This window comes from Callorhinus ursinus, unplaced genomic scaffold (genome assembly GCF_003265705.2).
Source record: "Callorhinus ursinus isolate GAN/ISIS: 27379988/994484 unplaced genomic scaffold, GSC_fseal_2.0 scaffold6, whole genome shotgun sequence".
NCBI lineage: Eukaryota > Metazoa > Chordata > Mammalia > Carnivora > Otariidae > Callorhinus > Callorhinus ursinus.
The window spans coordinates 52743980-52763605 of record NW_027397068.1 but is presented as its reverse complement, the minus strand read 5'-3'; the positions used below and the strand labels follow the sequence as shown (position 1 = coordinate 52763605).

General features: G+C 37.6%; 1 protein-coding gene across 4 annotated transcripts in view; it reads left to right on the top strand.

Moving 5' to 3' along the window:
* Positions 1-19626, top strand: part of MAP3K5 (mitogen-activated protein kinase kinase kinase 5) — a 193967-nt gene that overhangs the window by 44726 nt on the left and 129615 nt on the right. For all 4 annotated transcript variants that reach the window (XR_012378591.1, XM_025865908.1, XM_073893975.1 and 1 more), the window contains exon 2: positions 13204-13343. Coding sequence is in view for 3 of the 4 variants with exons in the window: in XM_025865908.1 (XP_025721693.1) it covers positions 13204-13343 (140 nt within the window). In the remaining variant the exon portion in view is untranslated. The remainder of the gene's footprint in view (positions 1-13203; positions 13344-19626) is intronic.

The following is a 19626-nucleotide window of genomic DNA, read 5'->3' as shown; positions in this document are numbered from 1 at the left end:
CCCAACAGTTCACTTTTTTAAATCTCTAAGGGTTCCTGCCGCAGTCTCTTATCACACTTTGAGTGATTTCTTTCATATCATCAAAAATCTTGTCAGTTGTCAAATTTTCTCATGAATGTCATGATTTTTTGAAGTTTGTTTTAGTCAGAATCCAAATAAGTTATATACATGGTAATTGACAGTGTTCCTAAAGTCTTTATTATCTTTTTTCTCCCTCTTTCTTGCTCTCCCACTCCCAATGGTTTTGTGAGGAAATTTGGTCATTTTTCCTACAGACTTTTTCGTCCTCTCAATTTTGTTGATTGTATCCCTGTGCTACACTGTTAGTAACTCTTATCGTTTATGTAGACATAACACACATACGCTGCAGCTCTTTCCCCAGAATGTGAAAAATCTCAGAACAACCTCAAACATGAATAAAATTGCCATGGTTTATGGCCATTTTTGCCAGAGAACATGGTCAGATCATGTTTCCAGTGTTCCCTGGCTACCTTCTGCTGTCTCTGTGTGGAAAAGTTGTAAATGTATAAAACAGTTAGGAATAATAGGTCACTCAGGATGCACATCTGTTGAAGCACAATCAGATTCTCTTCAAAAATTGTCACAAATCAACTCTTGAACCATATACAACCCTACACAACTTAACACAAGTGCCAATTAAAAGAGGCAGATTATTGGTCCAGTTGGCAAGGAGGACTCTTGTGTAAGATTCTGTTACAAAGGCCTATGCTGTGTGCTCGGGAACTTCACCGAGGCAGGAATGAAGACAGCTTTGCTGATTTAATTAAATTAAATATGAGAGACCCCTCTCCCCCAAAATGGTGTGTACGTTAACCACAGTAAAAGCTATAGTAAACTCTAAAAGATCCTGTCCAAAATTTTAGGAATAGCTTTTTCAGCACCTGGTGAAAATAGATTGATTACTTAAGTACTGAAATTTGTTATATAAAATGAGTTTATAGAGATCTAAATTTATGATTATAGACTCTCAGCCCAGTACACCTTTAGGAAATGTAATAATTTCAGAGAGAAAAATAGTTTTCAATGGGGATAAAGAAATTTTTACCATCAAAGCCACTTCAAATCCTATTTCTGCTTATAATGTGCAGCGTGGTCCTGTCACATAATAAACCTGAGAGTTAATTTTGACTTATACTTTTCTTATATTCCCTACTATTTATAGATCATTGACCAGGTCTATTGTTATTGCCATTACATTAAAAAATAAATTCTTAAGGTGTAATCTGGACCATAGCTATTTTTTTTTTTTTTTTAAAGATTTTATTTATTTATTTGAGAGACAGAGAGAACGAGAGATAGAAAGCACGAGGGGAAGAGGGTCAGAGGGAGAAGCAGACTCCCCGCCGAGCAGGAAGCCCGATGCGGGACTCGATCCCGGGACTCCAGGATCATGACCCGAGCCGAAGGCAGTCGCCCAACCAACTGAGCCACCCAGGCGCCCGGACCATAGCTATTTTAACTTGGAAAGAGAATGACACTTTTTGATGTAGGGCCTGCTTCTATTTGTTTAATAAGCAGAATGATGTTGAGGACTGCTATGCCCACACCCAGGAAAGGATCACTTTATAAAGCACTTGCTATGCACCAAAGACCTAAATTGTGATTTCTCTGCTTTCCTTGTGCACTGATAGGAAGGATTCTCTTGAAGACTGAATCTAGTTAGAGCATTTTTACAGGGCTCTCTTAATAACACTTCCTATGCCACCATCAAAGTCTCTGTACTAGGAATTCTTTAAGAATAGGAAAGAAGGATTCTTTATTACCCTGGTCTTCTTTGTGGCCAAGAATATTCATTGATGATACTGAAATTTTAATATCTGGGTAAGACCTGTCTATAGCCAGAAAGCAGAATAAAACTGAAATCTATTCTCTGTCTTCCCTCTTTTCATCAAAGGCTCCTTTATTTTCATCTTAGAAGTTAAGGGGAAAAAATAGAGTTTTTGGTTCTCTTAAGGCTTGGTTCACGTCTTGCTTCTGTCGGCTATAGTAATTAGCATTCTTACTATCACAAGCGGTAGAAATGCTGACATAAATTCCTTTTTAAAAAGAAATGGTTCATTAGTTGCATATAAGACCCAGTGCTCATCTCATCACTGCATCAGAAACTAATGATGTACTATATGTTGGCTAATTGAACATAAAAAAAAAAGAACAAAGAAAGAAAAAGAAATGGGACCACAGCTTCCCAGAGCAGAGGTGGTACTGCCTTCAGGCATGTTTCCAGTGATGTCCACAGGACGCAAGCTCGTCCCTGCTGTCCCTGGGCTGGGGTTTGCTTTCTGTTGGCCACAGCACCCCAGCTCTATTGCACAGAGTCACCACCTAAATGGAAGGATCTCATTATTCTTCCTTTTACTTCATTATTTCTTGGCCTTTGCCTTTCATTACCTCCCTTCTTCTTGCCCTTCAACGATCCCTTCTTTTTTCCAAGGCTGACTTTTCTCCCCAACTTAAATCTAAACCTGTCTTATGTGAGAATATAGAGATTGTCTCCAATCTCTATATCAGAGAGCAATTAGCAATTCCGGCCCCCCCCCTTAAAATCTTCCTCTTTCTACTCATGTTCAAGGCCTCCACCTTACAACTAAAACCCTTTAGATCTTTCTTACCCCATTAAAGTATTGTCTGATCTCTTGGTTTCCATATTGAATGTAAAAATCTCTACTGTGGATCTTAGTAAATGTTAATGCTCTTCCTTTCTCTTCCTCTTCTGGAGACTTGTCTGTGCTCCTTACCTCCATTCCCTCACCTCAAATTCAACAGTTCTGCTGTACTCACCTTCTAAATCCTCGTGGTAGGCTGGAAAACGATCCTTACCCCTATGCTCCAATGTCTATGCCAAAACCCTGAGACGGGTGAATGTGACCTTATTTGGAAAAAGGGTCTTTGCAGTCATGATTAAATGAAGGGTCTTGATAATGGGGTGATCTTGAATTAGTGGGATGGGCCCTGTCTGCCATCGGAAGTATCTTTCTGAGAGAGAGGCAGAGTGCAGTTGGAGACCACAGGCACACACACAACAAGCCAAGGAATGCCCAGAACTGCTAGACTGTGGAAGAGGCAGGGCATAGATTCTGCTCTAGACCCTCCAGAGGTAACACGGCCCTGGCCCTACTGACACTTTGATTTGGGGACATCGTCGAGCCTGTAAAACTGTAAAAGAGCAACTTGTGTGTTGCTTCAGGGACCAAGTTTATGGGACTTTGTTGTAGTGGCTACAGGACACTAAATACAGTCCTCTTTTAACATCCTTGGCAAAATTATTAACCAGAGAATAACTGATTTTCACAAAGTGAACGTGCCTGAATCGCCAGCACCCAGATCAAGAGGCAGAACCCTAGCAGCTCTCCAGAAGACCTCCCTGAGTCCCCTTCCAGCCATTGTCCTCCACCAAAGTGTCTGCTGTTTTGACTTTTTTTTATAAGATTTTATTTATTTATTTTGACAGAGAGAGAGAGAGACAGTGAGAGAGGGAACGCAAGCAGGGGGAGTAGGAGAGGGAGAAGCAGGCTTCCCGCTGAGCAGAGAGCCCAACGTGGGGCTTGATCCCAGGACCCTGGGATCATGACCTGAGCCGAAGGCAGATGCTTAACAACTGAGCCACCCAGGCACCCCTGTTTTGACTTTTAATACCAAATATTTGAACCTTGTATAAACAGAATCATAAAATATCTACTCTTTTGAATCCAGGTTCTTTCAACAGTCTGTGAGATTCATTCATGTTGTCACGGGTAGTCATAGATTTTTTTCATTCTCACTGCTGTATGGTATCCATTGGCTCTGTATAGCATACTTTATTTCTTCTTCTGTTGATGGTTTGTAGCTAGTGCTGTTATGAACATTTATTACATGTATTTTGATGAACTATGTTTCTATTGGGTATATGATGAGGAAGGAATTTCCTGAATCATAGATGCCTTTTCATTTTTCTCTTTATTGTCTAAGTTGTCAATCTCATCCATACCTGCTACTTAACTATTACATCACCATGACTCTTAACTCTGATTCTGATCTCTGCTGAGATTCGAAATGTGTCAGTTAGAAACACACACACGCATGCACGTTTAATGTGTCTCAATCCAAACTCAAGTTTCTACCAAAAAAAAGTATTTTTTCTTGTGTCCCTTGTGTTAATGGCAAGCCATAAATGTTAACCATTCAAGTTTGAAATAGAATCAGCTTTAATTCTTTCTTTATCCTGCATCCACCAAATCCCTAAAGCCTCTTGAACTCCTTGCCATATCATCTCTGTCTTAGTTTAGGGGCACACTCTCCTTTAAATGACTCCTCACTGATCTCCCAGCTTCCAGTCTGTTTTGTCTATCATCCATCCACAAAATCTAGGTTTATCTTCCCCAGACTTTGATGCTGCTATACCCCTTCTCAAAACTCATAGATATGGATGGATCACCATTGATTATAGGATCAAGTCAAAATTCTTTATGTGGGCTTTGTGTGTTTTCATAATTTGACTTCAAACTCATTTCTATGAGTAATTATTCATATGCGGCTTCATTGGGAATATTATATTTTAGCACTGTCTTCGATAACATTTTTATGTAAAATTGTTCAAAGGGCTCCTATTAACATTTCTTTATTTGAGAGAGAGAGTGTGTGTGAGCATGAGCAGGGGGAAGGGCAGAGAGAGAAGGAGACTCCCCACTAGCAGGGAGCTTGACGTGGGGCTCTATCCCAGGACCCTGGGATCATGACCTGAGCCAAAGGCAGACACTTAACCGACTTGAGCCACCCAGGTGCCCCCCTATTAATATTTCTTATAATGGCTCCTTATAATAACCATATATTGAGAGTTTGCTGTGCCTAGTGCACATGTAATCCTAACAACAGTTTTGTACAGTAAATACCCATTATTATTCTCCAATGACAGTTGAGGAAACCAAAGCTCAGTGAACTTAAGGTCTTGTCCAAGGTCATCCATCCAGAAACTTAATTAGGATTCAAGTACTGGAAGTCATGAGACAGCTTGTCTGCCATTTGCACATTTATCACTCCTCTCAAGGCCCCTGGAGATCAGGAGAAGGTTCCCCTTCCAGCTTTTCATTTCTGTGGTGTGCTTTTCTGAGTCTGCATCTCTTCCTGGCAGAGAGCTATGGTTCTGGGTCATCCCCCTCTGGGATGGCTGCCTTCTATGGTTATGTGGTAATTTGCCCCTCACATTCTCTAAAGCTGGAGCATCATGAACTGGATTCTTGCGGCCGTTGTCTGGGCCAGGGGACTTTAGTTTTTATATACCAATCTTGTTTGGTTCTGCTCCCTCCACCTCTCCTCCCTTCTTCCCCCTTTTTCTCTCCCTTTGTCTCTTTCTCTAGGCTTCTCCCTCCCCTCCCCCTTCCTTTTATAGGTACCGTGGCTCTCAACATTTTTAAAAGCCAACTTCTGGAGGTTGATCACCTCTGATCACCTACCTCCCAGTCCTCACTTTCTAGGTTTAAAAAAAAATCAACACCTCTGTGTAATAAACAAGCATTAAACAAGCAAATTAAGCTGGGGTGGGGACATTATGTATATATTTGTTTTAGCAATATAAGAGTGATTCATGTTTGAGTCATTATGCATACATTTATTGGAGTTTAGTGATGAAGAAATTATGGGCCAAAATGTTTACTGTTGACACAAATATGTATCATTATACATGATAGGGTTAACTAAATAATGTACAGGAAAATAGAATACTGATGAAGCTACAGGAGTAGTAATTCATAGCAGGAATTGCTAAACCATGAGTAATTCAAGACAACAATGATGGTAGATTATTCTTTTGTCCTTCATGAAAATCACAACAGTTTTAGCTTTGCAATAGGAGGTTTGCAATTTCCCAACATTGTATATCTGCCAAATTTTAGTAAACTGACTCTGAGTCTCTAGGAGACTCTACCAGGGCACTACTAGGTCATAAGTAACATTTTAGTAATTTACATACGGTAGATTCTTTGTAATTAGCCCTTATTTATTAATAATATAGAAAAATTAATGGAGGGGGCACCTGGGTGGCTCAGTCAGTTAAGTGGCTGCCTTCAGCTCAGGTCATGATCTCAGGGTCCTGTGATCAAGCCCCACGTCGGGCTCTCTGCTCAGCGGGGAGTCTGCTTCTCCCTCTGCTCATTCTCTTTATCTCTTTCTCTCTCTCTAGTAAATAAAGAATCTTAAAAAAAGAGAAAAATCAATGAGATGCAAGATATACTTCCCTTAAGAATCTAAGATGGGATAAGCATTTGGGGGTTAGTATCTGCCCTTTACGGGATCTCAGTTGGTTCACCCATTCAGAATTCCATTGGGAACTGACTCAGTTTCCTACAGAGGTTTGCTTCATTGCTCTGACCAAGTCTCAGGCACCTTGCCCCTTTCCTTTTCCTACAGTGCCTTTGATGTACAGGGCTTTTGTTTTTTTGTCTGCAATTTGAGGTGCTCCACTCCCAACTGCACTGCCTGCTGATGCCTCTTTCACGTCGGCTTCCATCATCCCTTCCACCAGGGCTGGCCTCCCTGGCCCCTGAACATCACCCTCTGTACATCCCCAGTGCTGGCCTCATTCTGCCCTATGTTGGTATCTGCCAACTCGTGTTTCTGTCCCACAAGAGATGGCAAAAAACATATCCAGTTAATTTTTTCTTTTGACTTTCATAACAGCAAATAACAAAACTTTTTATATAGTAAGTGCTCAGGACATTTGTAGAATTAAATTGGCACTGGTGGGTCATCTTGGGAGATTAACCCGTCATGACTGAATGGCTAGTTCTGTGTGATAACTTAGGAAGTCTCCATTGATAATGGAATTTTGGAGTACTTTGTAGACTATAGTACAAGCAAAATCACTACTGGCCTCTTGCTTTGTCATCAGTGATCTAATGCCTAAGGAAAACATTGAATAGATAAAAAGTAACTGAACATTAATGTTCTGCTTCAACTCTGCTTTTTACAAGCAACAGAAGCTCATGTGAGATAGCTAACTAACAGATATGGTATTATAAAGGAAAAATTAAATAAAAAAAACAAACACAGACCATGAACCACTGCCATTTAATGACCAAAATGCAATTAGGCACAACAGTTTTATGTTATTGCCCTAAAAATTTATTATGCTTTAATAACCCCTGGTAAACCTAATTTTGTGCTCCATTTGACATTAACCCAGTTAGAAGAAAGGAAAAAAATAATACCTTAGGTAAAAATGTAAGATTTTTGTACCTTTGTCTATATTTTTAAATAGACATAGTCTTTAGTTTTTAAGTGTAGCAGTTTTACTCACAATATTACCATAAAAACTCAATCAGAAAATTATTAAGTTCATTTGGTCACAAAATACATGACAGAAATATATGCTTTGGTCCCCAAATCTTCTTTGCACCTCTAAATTTATGCTGTGACCTTGAGAACCTCCATATCCTGTAAGTATAGGGTGTGGCTCAGTGAAGAGTTAAGAGCATGGATTCTCCAGCTACATTGCTTGAGGTCAAATCCTTCAAAGGGTAGAAGTGGTGCCACTACTTCCCAGCTGATTTTGGACAGATTACTTATACATTCTCTGCCTCTGTGTCCTGAAATAATAATATTACCTACCACAAAGGAGTATTATGAAGATCGAGTTAATATTTGATAAGCATATAGTTCCTGGCACATCGTAATTACTAAATACATGTTTGTGAAATAAAGTGGATAAAGTGTAACTCATATGAATGAGTTACAAGAATTGTGGAGTATCAGGTGTTTGTTTATTATAAGTACATAATTTTTTTTTGCATTTTAGGCATGATTTAAGATCATTTCATAAGGAAGATAATTTTCACCTGTTTATTCTACTACTTTTGAGAAGATAGTCATCAGAGTCAGGAGGTAGCCATGATAAGATGATATTTTTGTTAAATAATGAAATGTTCCTATTTTAAAAATGCTGTTACTGGAAGCCCCAGCCAGTATAACCAGGTAAAACAAGACACACAACAACAAAAATCCCAAACCATAAAAGATACACAGAGGGGCACCTGGGTGGCTCAGATGGTTAAGCGTCTGCCTTCGGCTCAGGTCATGATCCCAGAGTCCTGGGATCGAGTCCCGCATTGGGCTCCCTGCTCGGCGGGGAGCCTGCTTCTCCCTCTGTCTGTCTCTCTCTCTCTCTCTCTCTCTCTCTCACTCTCGTGAATAAATAAATAAAACATTTAAAAAAAAAGATACACAGATTAGAAAGGAAGAAATAAAACCATTTCTAGTTTCAAACGACATGATTCTTCAAGTAGAAAATCCCAGAACATGTGCAAAAAAAAAAAAAGCTTCTGGAACAAATAAATGAGCTTAGCAAAGTCTCAGGATAGAAGGTCAACATATAAAAATCAACTGTATTTTTACAAACTAGCAACGAACAACTGGGATTTGAAATTTAAAAGAATACCATCTATAATAGCATCAAAAAATTGAAACATTTAGGTATAAACCTCACAAAATACATGCAGAAACCGTGTATTGAAAATTATAAAATACTCAGGAAAAAATCGAAGACCTAAATAAATGGAGAGATATACTATATTCATGGATGGAAAGACTCAATACATGAAGATGTCAGTTCTCCCCAGAATGATCTATAGATTTAATACACAGTATCAGTCAAAATCCCAGGAGGATTTTTTTGTAGCTATCAACTGATAGCTCTCAGCTATCAATGATTCTAAAACTTATACAGGAAAGCAAATAGAACTAAACACTTTTGGAAAACAGAAGAATAGAGTTGGAAGACTCACAGTGGTTAATTTCAGTACCTACCATTTATCAAAACAGTGTAGTGTTGTTGGCAAAAGATAGACACATAGATCAATGGAACAGAATAACCCAACTACAGACCCACACAAATGTATCCAATTGGTGTTTGACAAAGAAGCAGAAACGATTCAACAGAGAAAGGAGAGTCTACAACAAATATGAACCTTGACCCACACCCCATACAACAAATATGAACCTTGACCCACACACCCCACATCATTTACAAAGTTTATTTTAACATGGATCATAGACCAAAATGTAAAATGTAAACTTCTAGAAGAAAACTAGGGAGAAAACTTTCTCTAGGGAGAAAACTTTCTCTAGGGAGAAAACTTTTGTGACCTTGGATTAGGCAAAGATTTTTTTTAAGATACCACACCTAAAACACAATCATAAAAGAAAAAATTGATGCTTTGGACTTAAAGTTAGAAACTTCTGCTTTTCTAAAAATACTGTTAGCAGATTGGAAAGACAGGTCACAAACCCGGAGAAAGTATTTGCAAATCCCCTTATTTGACCAAGGAAAAATATCTAGATGATATAAAGAACACACAAACCTTGACAATAAGAACAAATTCAACAAGTTAAGAAATAGGGCACAAACTTTGATCACTTCACCAGAGAAGACAGAAGAGTACATTTTATGCCATGGAAATTAAAAAATACATTTAGACAAGAATATAAGCCTATTAGAACCCATCAGTCATCTGAACCTGAAGTAGAAAAAAATCTTTTTCTGAGTCATCATACTGTATTCAGTATTTTAAAATTATACAAACAAGCATTTTTAATGTTCTATACAGCATCCAAAAATGGAGCTATTCCTGCTTAGATGTTCAGACCTGATGAATACGCCTTATTTTGCTTGTACCATTTATTTTGAATGTCTAGTTTCTCTCTTCATCCCAGTGCCTTCTGCAGTGCCTTTATTAATTTTAGCCTCAGGAGCCCATTTTCTGGAAATCACCCATTTCCCCTCTTCTTGTGGCGACTTTAATTTAGCTAGTATTTTTCTTTGCATGGCTCTCATTTATATTTTTTGTCAACTACTGTTCCATTTGGTTTCTTTCAGCCCCATTTTACGCTGTCTCTTGATTTTCAAGCGCTGTGACTGAGAGCGAGTGGTTGGCATCGGTGGGAGGAGGAAGCAGTGTGGGTGCAGGAGGCAGATGGGGCGTGTAGGTGGGATGCAGTGACTCATTATCTCATGTGTTGATTTTTGATGTAGAAATGTTAAGGACCCCAAAAGAAAACTCTCTCTTTGTGTTATAGAGCCTGTAAGTCATTTTAGCCTTGAAAAAAAAAAAAAATCTTTTGAAGCTCCTTTGCCTCTTTCATAACCTCACTAAATCCTCTGTGTCTTCAGCCTCCGTTTGATCTGATTTATGTCTCCTTCACAGAATGTGAATTCTAATCTCACGTTCATTAGTAGGCAAGGCCGACTGCATCAAACAGCTTCTTGAGAGTCTGCATTGTTTTTTTGGTGCTGCAGTGTGGTTTTACATTCAGTCACTCGGGTTTTTAGTGTTATTTTTCTTTTATTTTGGTGGGTTCCTAAATTATTAAAGCAATCAATGTTCATAAGAGAAATGGTAAAAAAAAATAGAGAGGGAATAAAGAAAAAATAATGCACAGTGCCATTACACAGCTATGATCATGGTTTACATTTGGTGTACAATTTTCCAGACTTTTTTATTCACATATGTATATTCACGTAGAATACATACATTATAATGTATTATATCTTGATTTTTTTTTACTTAATATACCTTGAGTTTACCTCCATTGCTAAATATTCTTCTACAATATAGTTTGCTTTTTTAAATTATTTTAATTCCAGTGTAGTTAACATGTAGTGTTATGTTAGTTTCAGGTGTACAATATAGGCAACAATATAGTTCTCAATGATGCATAATAAACCACTATTTGAATCTAACTATGTACCTACCTACCTATCTATCTGCCTACCTACCTAACCATTTTCCTATTAATGGATATTTAGGTATTTTCCATTTTATTGTAAAAAAATTATTTCAGTCGACATACTAACAAGGAAACTTGCCACATTTATAGGCATTTTCTTAGGGTAAAATTCTTAGGAATGGAGCTATAGGGTCAAAAAGTGTGCATAACTTTAAGGATTGAGGTCTCCTGGGAAGTCTGAAATTCTCCTTGGCATGTCGGAGTGTCATTTCTCTGCATCTCCATTGGACATTCTTTAATCTTTTTGACTACTTGTTAGACAAAAAAAAAAAAAGGCACTTTAGAGTGCGTTTATTAGGGGGTGCCTGGGTGGCTCGGTCATTAAGTATCTGCCTTCAGCTCAGGTCCTGGGATCGAGCCCCGCATCGCATCTGAGCTCCTTGCTCAGCAGGAAGTCTGCCTCTCCCTCTCCCGCTCCTCCTGCTTGTTTTCCTGCTCTCACTATCTCTCTCTCTGTCAAATAAATAAAAAATCTCAAAAAAATGTGCATTTATTAGTAGTGAGGTATAGTTTTTTGTATATTTATTTACCATTTTAGTTATTCTTTTCAAGTTTGTCTGCTCATGCCCATAGCCTAATTTTCTATTATAATGTCTTTATGGTTGCTTCTTTGTTCTAAACTGACCAATAGGAGATGATTTATAGTGATATTAACCTTTCATCTATCACATATTGCAAATACGTTTAACAAATTAGCATCATCTGTTAAATTTGCTGTAAGGTATGTTAACATTTTCAGTGTAATTGTGATCGGAATTGTTTTGCCGTTATATTTTCCAGACACTTACTATAAGTACAAAGGGAGCTCTTGATTTTCATAATAATTTTGCATCTCAACACCTTATTAAATTATATTATTGCTTATAATAGTTATTTAGTTGATTTTACTGGGGTTTCTTCGTTGACAAGCAAAACATCTGCAAGTAATGATAATTGTGTATTTCATTTTATGGTATTACATCTCCTTACTTTGTGAAATCTTACTGCATTATCTGGGATTTTCAGAAAGCCAACTAGTAGTAGGAATAATTGGCTGCCTTGTCTTTTTCCTGATTTTCATGGAATACTTATAAACACAAAGTTGGCAGTTGCTGTGAAAAATATATATATACATATATATATGTGTATATATATATATATAGTTTTTTTTAGAGATTGAGACTGAAAGAGAGCAGGGGGTTGGAGGGGCAGAGGGGGAGAGAGAGAGAGAGAGAATTCCAAACAGGCTCCATACCCAGCCTGGAGCCTGGCATGGGCTGGATCTCACAACCCTGAGATCATGACCTGAACCCAAAATCAGGAGTCAGATGCTCAACTGAGTGAGCTACCCAGGCGCCCCAGACTATATATTATTTTTCATGTTAAAGGAGTGCTCTTCTATTTTTATTTTGCAATTATTTTTAATAAGAAATGGGTTTTGAATTTTAATTAAAGCACTTGGGGCATCTGTGGAGATGCGATGATTTTTTTTTTCCATTGACCTATCCCTGCATTCCCAAAATAAATTTTAAACCCATGATCTAGTTTTCTTATAGTAGAATGTTTGGTGCATTTTTTTTCATTTTTATTTCATATTTTTGCCCATGTATAAATTGAGTTTGAGACTGACCTCTATTTCATTTTTTTTGACATTAATGTCAAATATTGGTATCAGGTTTATACTACCTTAGTGTTAGTCATCTCTGAGCTTTGGTGGAATTTGTATCTGTGGTTATATTTTCCTTCTCAGTAATAATTTTCTATATCTTTGCTTTCTTTTTTTCTTGAGTACACTTGCTAGGGACTTGCTGGATATTAATAATAATAATTAATTAGTTATAAAATACAGCTCTGGATTAATTTATAATCATACCCATTTCTTTTTCTATTTTTATTTTTTAAATATTTATTTATTTGGGGGAGGGGGGCAAAGGGAGAGGGAGAGAGAGAATCTTCAGCAGACTCCACGCTGAGTGTGGAGCTGGTCGTGGGGCTCCACCTCTTGACCCTGAGATCATGACCTGAGCTGAAACCAAGAGTTGGCCACTTAACTGACTGAGCCACCCAGATGGCCCCCTATTTGCTTTCTTAAATCTCATTTTACGTTTATCACTTATTGCAGCTTCCTGTGGATCTGCTTCTGTAAACTTAGTTAACTTGTTTTAATGTTGCAATTTAACAGAGAGCATTAGCCCCAGCATCCCACCATTGCAGACTTTGCTTAGTTTCCAGTAATTATATGATCCCCTTCGTGTTTAAAAAAAATGCAGGTTTGCTGCATTTTCTAAAACCACTTCCAGGTAGAGCTGCAAATTCAAAATTCAGTGTGAGGAGGGAAAATCCCTATCATTTCCTCATTTCCTCTTTGAACACTAAGTCGTTGAAACCAAAATGTGCTTACTGGGCATTATTCAGGTGTCATCTTTTGGGGGCTTTGTTTTCTGTTTGCAGATATTGCTGTGGTGGAGATGAGTGATGCCTTCCGACAGCCGTCCTTGTTTTACCACCTTGGAGTGAGAGAAAGTTTCAGCATGGCCAACAACATCATCCTCTACTGTGATAATAATTCAGACTCTCTGCAGTCACTGAAGGTACCTGACCTGTTTACTAAATATTTACTGTAGGTACCAGGCTTCTAGGGATACCTCTCTGTCTCTCTGACATCCAAAGCAATGTAAGTGGCTTACGTTTGAAAGCTTGTTTTTGCCAGTGCAATAGTTATACAACAATTACTAGTGACGTTGTGAGGTTCATCTAGAATTCAGTCTAGAAATTTGCTGATACACAGGTAGGAAAATCTTAGTGTTGAGTTCTGAGCTGCAGTTTGAGTTGCCGTTGACGAGACTGCGTTACTAGGGAGTCTCCCGTGCTCGCTGCCTGCCAGAGAAAGACCTGAAAGTTGCATAAAGTATGGTCAGGCCCCAAGCTGTATCACCATTGGGGGTTTCATTGGGCACACTTGTCTTCAAATGGAAATCTGCCTCCTACTGAAAGGACTCTGAATAGACACTCTCTCCAAATATCACCAGAAAACTGCTATCCTCTTCACTGGGAAGTGATTTCAATAACTTAATAACTTAGGGAAAGGGGAAATAAGAACCTACTGTATTTGTCTACAAAACGCAGCAGGCCCCATGTCATTCTCTCCAGGATAGGAACATAATGATATGAAGGTATTTCTTCCGTGCAAAAAGATTGTCTAAAATGCTTTTGCAATGCAATCATTGTGTGATTCTTTGAAAAGGATCTAACAATTCAGTGAAACTCATGCTGAACCTGATATCATCCATTTCCTTTGTGAAACTTCCAGCTAGCTTTTTGTGGCTTTTTCTCATCTATATCTTCCTGTTTTCAAATCAAAGTCAACCTTGGGACGTGGAGTCCTAAAATCCAGAGCCATATTTCTAATGGCTTAGTAATTGTTATATGAAGATCTCTAACTCCATGACCATGCAAAAAAAAAAAAAAGTAATATTTTGCTTTTATCTTAGTATCTAAAGCTTGTATGGCTTTTTCTGAGAAATCTACAGTTACGTTTAGCAAATACATTTACTGCATGCCATGCGGTAAATGGGCATTGATAGGCTATCCCTTTCCAGAATACTCTGAAATAGTCCCAGGAGATTTGCCTACTCTGTCTGAATCTGTTTTTTCAACCTGGGGCAATTCTTTAAGCTGCCCCTACTTTATTTTACCTTAGATTTACCACTTTAAGTAATGCATCGTAAAGTTTTATGATGTTGTATTTTAATTAAACATTTTGATTTGCTACTATTTTCAACATATATTAGCAGTTGATAAAGGAATGAAATTATTTTATTTATTCTTGTACTATTTTCTTTACATTAAGTATTCTAAGCAGGCAGTGTTGTGTTAGACATTTTTCACTCTACCTTCTTTTTATTCTTCCTCTACTGGTATTTGGTGATTTCATTTATGACTCTCCTTTCCTGGGGAAATTTTTAAAAAATTTTTAAAAACTGAATTAAAATTACATTTGAGAGAATGAGTTGAAGCTAATCTTATCAGAAATTTGTATGGGACAAATACACTGGATTTATTTAATTGCTTTTTGTCAGCCTTTGTTTAGCTAAAATAAACTCATTTATCTTGTACATAATAGCTGCTTGTAACCGAGCACTTACTCTGTACTTTCCCCACATACATTTTCACACTTAAGTCTAAAAACATCCCTGTGGGGTATATTATGACCTATTATATCACTCTTTTATAGAACTGCAAACTAAGGTTCAAATAAATTCAATCATTTGTCCTAGTTGATATAACTAGTAAAGTAAAGCCTAGGTCTGCCTGACTCCAAAGCCCACCCTCCGAACCACTAAACTTTATTTAATTTCTTCTAGTTAGGAGGATATCCAGCTTTCCCTGTTAAGTGTGTTCATTTATAAAACCCATCAACTGTGTCTGTCTCCCTGAGTTGTTCCATGTGACACCCATCCTTTCTTCTCTCTCCCTCCTTCCATTAACTTAAGCTTTTGCCATTGTTTATTTATTTGTTTTGTTTTTTAGCTTTTTCCTAGCCCAAATAAGTGTCTGGTTGCAGAGGACAAAGATCTCTGGGATAAAAAGTATTTTTTTCAGTCTAACAATTTTCCCTGAGCCCTAGAAATTTTTCTGGTCCTCTGCTATTGAGAAAAGTCTGTGTGTGTGTGTGTGTGTGTGTGTGTGTGTGTGTGTGTGTGTGTGTTTAATTTTATTAATTTCTGTTGTTGTTCATTATAGGTGTAATCCCTGCCTTCTACCAATAGAAAAGAAAATTTTTGTGAAATAAGGCAGAACAACAGTTATTATACATAAGATATTCTGTATAGATTAGCCTAATAAAATAAAAATGAAGCATCTCCCTGTTTTCGCAGAACAAAGACAGAATGAGAATGCTATTCTTGTCACATAGCTAGCTTCCCTTACGTTGATTCTTTGGACATCTAAAAAGTATGGCTACATCAGTTTAATTTTCATCTGCTGCTCTTTGTTGAAGACAGCAGTTTCTCTTTGGCAGCAAATTCTCTGGATGAAATTATAGGAAAAAACTTTTAAGTTTCAGGTCCTAAAAAATAATTGATAGGAAGCATAAAAGTACCTGAAAGCTATGTCTGAGTTTTCATATGAAAGGATATTGAGAATCTAATCAAATCACGTACTTGCAATAAGCTTTGTATCCATTTGAAATCACAAGTAATATCTTAGAAGAATGAAATATTTCTTCTTTTTTTCAAAAAAAGATTATTGCACATTGAGAAAGAGAAGTTGATATTTTTCCCCTTAGCATTTTAACAACACAATGTTCACAGTTTTCTTTAAATAAATATCATGACAACTTCTTAGGTGCCTGTCAATGAGACTCTATGCTAAGACTTACATTTGCTTGAAAATAAGAAATGGCTGAAACTGTTTTTTTCAGATTAACTTCATGCATTACAGAAATGATCAGACCTCCACTTGGGGTCTCTCAGGAAACGGGGAGTTAAGTCTGGACACTACTGACCAATGAGATGCACAAAATGCATCTGACATCAGAAAGGACTTGAGGGAAATGGACGGCCCTTGTGTAGAGTGTGGAAATTATTTTAATGAGACATTTCTTCTATCATCAGAAATTCCTGTTTAACAACAGCTCTCAGTTCCAATCCTTGAGATTCTTCCCCCTTTTCCCTTCTTCAGCTCCCTCTCTTCCTTTTAGGCCACTCCCCACTCATTTTATACAATGCTGCTTATAAAAACAAAGCAAAACAAAACAAGGAAGTACCACTGTGCACCATCAGATAGTCAACAGTTAAAAGCCCTTCTAATGCCTGTGTCGAGGCTGTGAAGAGTGGGAAACAGGCACTGCTGGTGGGAGGGGTTATTGGCACTACTTCCAAAGAGCAATTTGGCGACACCTAATATTATCAGATGAGCGGGGCACCAAGACTCAGCAACTCTGTCTCTGGATGTGTACTGCACAAAGAGTCTCTGGCATGCAGAGGAAGATCTAATCAACAATGTTATATTGACATTGTTTGTAATAACCCCTTCCCCAAAGGAATTGGTAAATACCTATCAACGAGAGAATGAACAAATACCTTCTGGTATAATCATTTGGTGGAATATTAGAGAGCACTTAACATGAGTTAACTAGAGCTTTATGTGTCACTATCGATACATCTCAAAAATAGTGTTGAGAGCAAAAACAAATTACAGAAGCATGTGTGTGGTATGATACCATCCATACAAAATCTAATCACATGCAAGACAGTGCTTTTATACCTGTTTGTGTTATAGAAGATTGACGTATGCATCGGAATTACAAACAATAAATTCAGAATAGTTATCTCTTTGGGTGATATGCATAGAATAGAACCGGGGCTGGGGGGAGGACAAGAGTCTTCAAGTTTACCTGTAATATTAAATTTCTAAGTCAAGGTGGTATATACCTGGGTGTGTCATAATTTCTATACTTTTTATATAGTTGAAATATTTCACAATTAATTCTTTTTTAAGGAAGAAGTCTGTGATACTTTGTTATTTCCTGTGTCTATCAGGATAATTTACACATATTTTGGGCATTTGAACGCCCAAATCGTTTTTAATTTCTTTTTCCTAATGTTCTGTGATTAAAAAGGCTCAGATGCGTTTGGATCTTTCTGCACCAAGATGGGCTTTATTCCCATTTTATCTACTACAGAATGAAAATATCTTAGAGATTGATATGCGTATCAGTTAGTGGTGATAGAGCTTGTGTTGAAAAGTAATGATTATGTGAGATTATTCCCTTTCCAAGAAATTTAGTTGTATTTTTCTCCTTAATCATGGCTTGAAAAGTTATTTTATAGATGGGATTTTCCTTAGTAGACTGTTCTCTGCAGCAGTCTATCTACATGCTTAATTCTTCACTATCTCACTGAGTATATCACACACATATGTGATGGTGGAACTTCTTACTCTGCTTCAATGCATCTAGTATTTTCTAGATTGGGATCTGACTAGCATGAAATCATGGGTGCACAAACCAGAATTTGTAATACCATCACTAAAATAGCCCTTTAAGAATCACCAATTTTTGACAGTATGGCAGTTCCTCAAAAAATTAAAACTAGAATTACCATATGATCCAGCAATTTCTCTTCTGGACATATACCCAAACGAACTGAAAGCAGGCTCTCAAAGAGATATTTGTTCACCCATGTCCCTAGTAGCATTATTCACAGTAGCCAAAAGGTAGAAGGAACCTAAATGTCCATCAATAAATGAATGGATAAAACAAAATGGTATATATGCACAATGGAATATTATTTAGCCTTAAAAAGGAAGGAAATTCTGACACATGCTACAACATGGATGAAACCTGAGAACTATCATAGTTGCTCATTCAAACAGTTCTGTGGTACTTACGATCCTTTATCTGCAGATGCAGAGGGATCCAATCTCCTTTAGAACTTACTGTGAGAAATTGGATATTAAGTCTGTTTTTCTGATACTTATTCATTTCCACTTGAAGCAAATTGTGATAGTTTTGAAAAGAGTAGTGATGTCCTTGTTGTCCAGTTCAGTGATTTTGCCCGTTTCCAGTAAATTGATGAAGACATGAGGGTAATTTTTGGTATAAATATTTCAAACCTAAATTGAATTTTTACTTGTATCTAGTGAATCCACTCAGATTCCATAGTGTTCTTAAACCCATCATTTTTTCCCCTCTAACACCCCCAATTCCTTTTCTTAAAGTTTTACCTCCCTTATCAAAGTTAATTACTAAGAGAAATTTAGTTTTTGCTCAAATTGTATATGAAATCAACATTTGTATTTTTCCAATGGTTTATGATTTTTTTTAGTTTAACAGTGAATTTTTCTTGGATTCTTTTCAACACTTTTTAATAGCACCAACTTAGCCAGTAGTATAAATTACGTACTCAGTAAATGTTAGGGAAAGAGTCATTCGAAAATATGACCCTATAAAGTAGTTTAACAATTTAGTAGTGAACCAGAAACATTGACCCTGTGTCCTCTTAATATGAAGTGCTACCTCTGGACATTCCTGCAAGCATCCTGCTTACTTGATAACTGACCATTGATTTGTAAACCTGGGCACTCTGTCCTGTCTCTGGTGCCACATAGCCCTCACACACACTTATTATTTCATGGAGAGGTCTTTCTTTCCATTGAGAGAGAAAACAGTCTTGTTTCTTTATTTTACTTCTAGGAATGATCTACCTTTCCTCTGAGCTATAGTCATTCCACGTCACATTGGGGAGTGGGGAGCGACTTGGGGAAGGAGCAGATGGGTAGCACATATGAGCACTGCTTCCTCAAGATTTTCTCTGAGGATCTTGAATTGACAAACTAGACGCATGGTTTATTTAGCACGAGTTGACTTCCCAGTTGTAGAATCCATCCCTGAGGTTTTGGAAAGGGCTGGAGACTGGAGAATCCAGTTTTCTTTCATGTCAGTTAGCAATATCACAGCTACTAAGGAATTCTCTGTGTACTGGATAGAGTATGCCTTTGCTCTCCTTTCTGACTCCTCCGTTATCCTCCCCACCTCCACCCAACATCTCTAGTGTCTCGTTACCATTTTGTCAAAGAAAGAAAGGAAGTCTCTGCTACACTGTCATCATATCATGAGTTGGCACCAGGTATTTTCTTCATCGGTAGAGACTTCCATCACAGGTCCATGAGTTAGAATACGTTAAAGAGCAAGAAGAAACACTTCTGCGCACAGAAAATAAGAGTCTAAAAGCCTCCTGACTCCCACCCAAAGGGGGCAAGGCTTGTCTGAATTCTGTTCCCTTTTGTTCATTATAAATAAATGATCCTTCTGTGCAAGTTGATCTCTGTGGCACTGTAACCCATCATCCAATTTAGGTCATTTTAGAATGC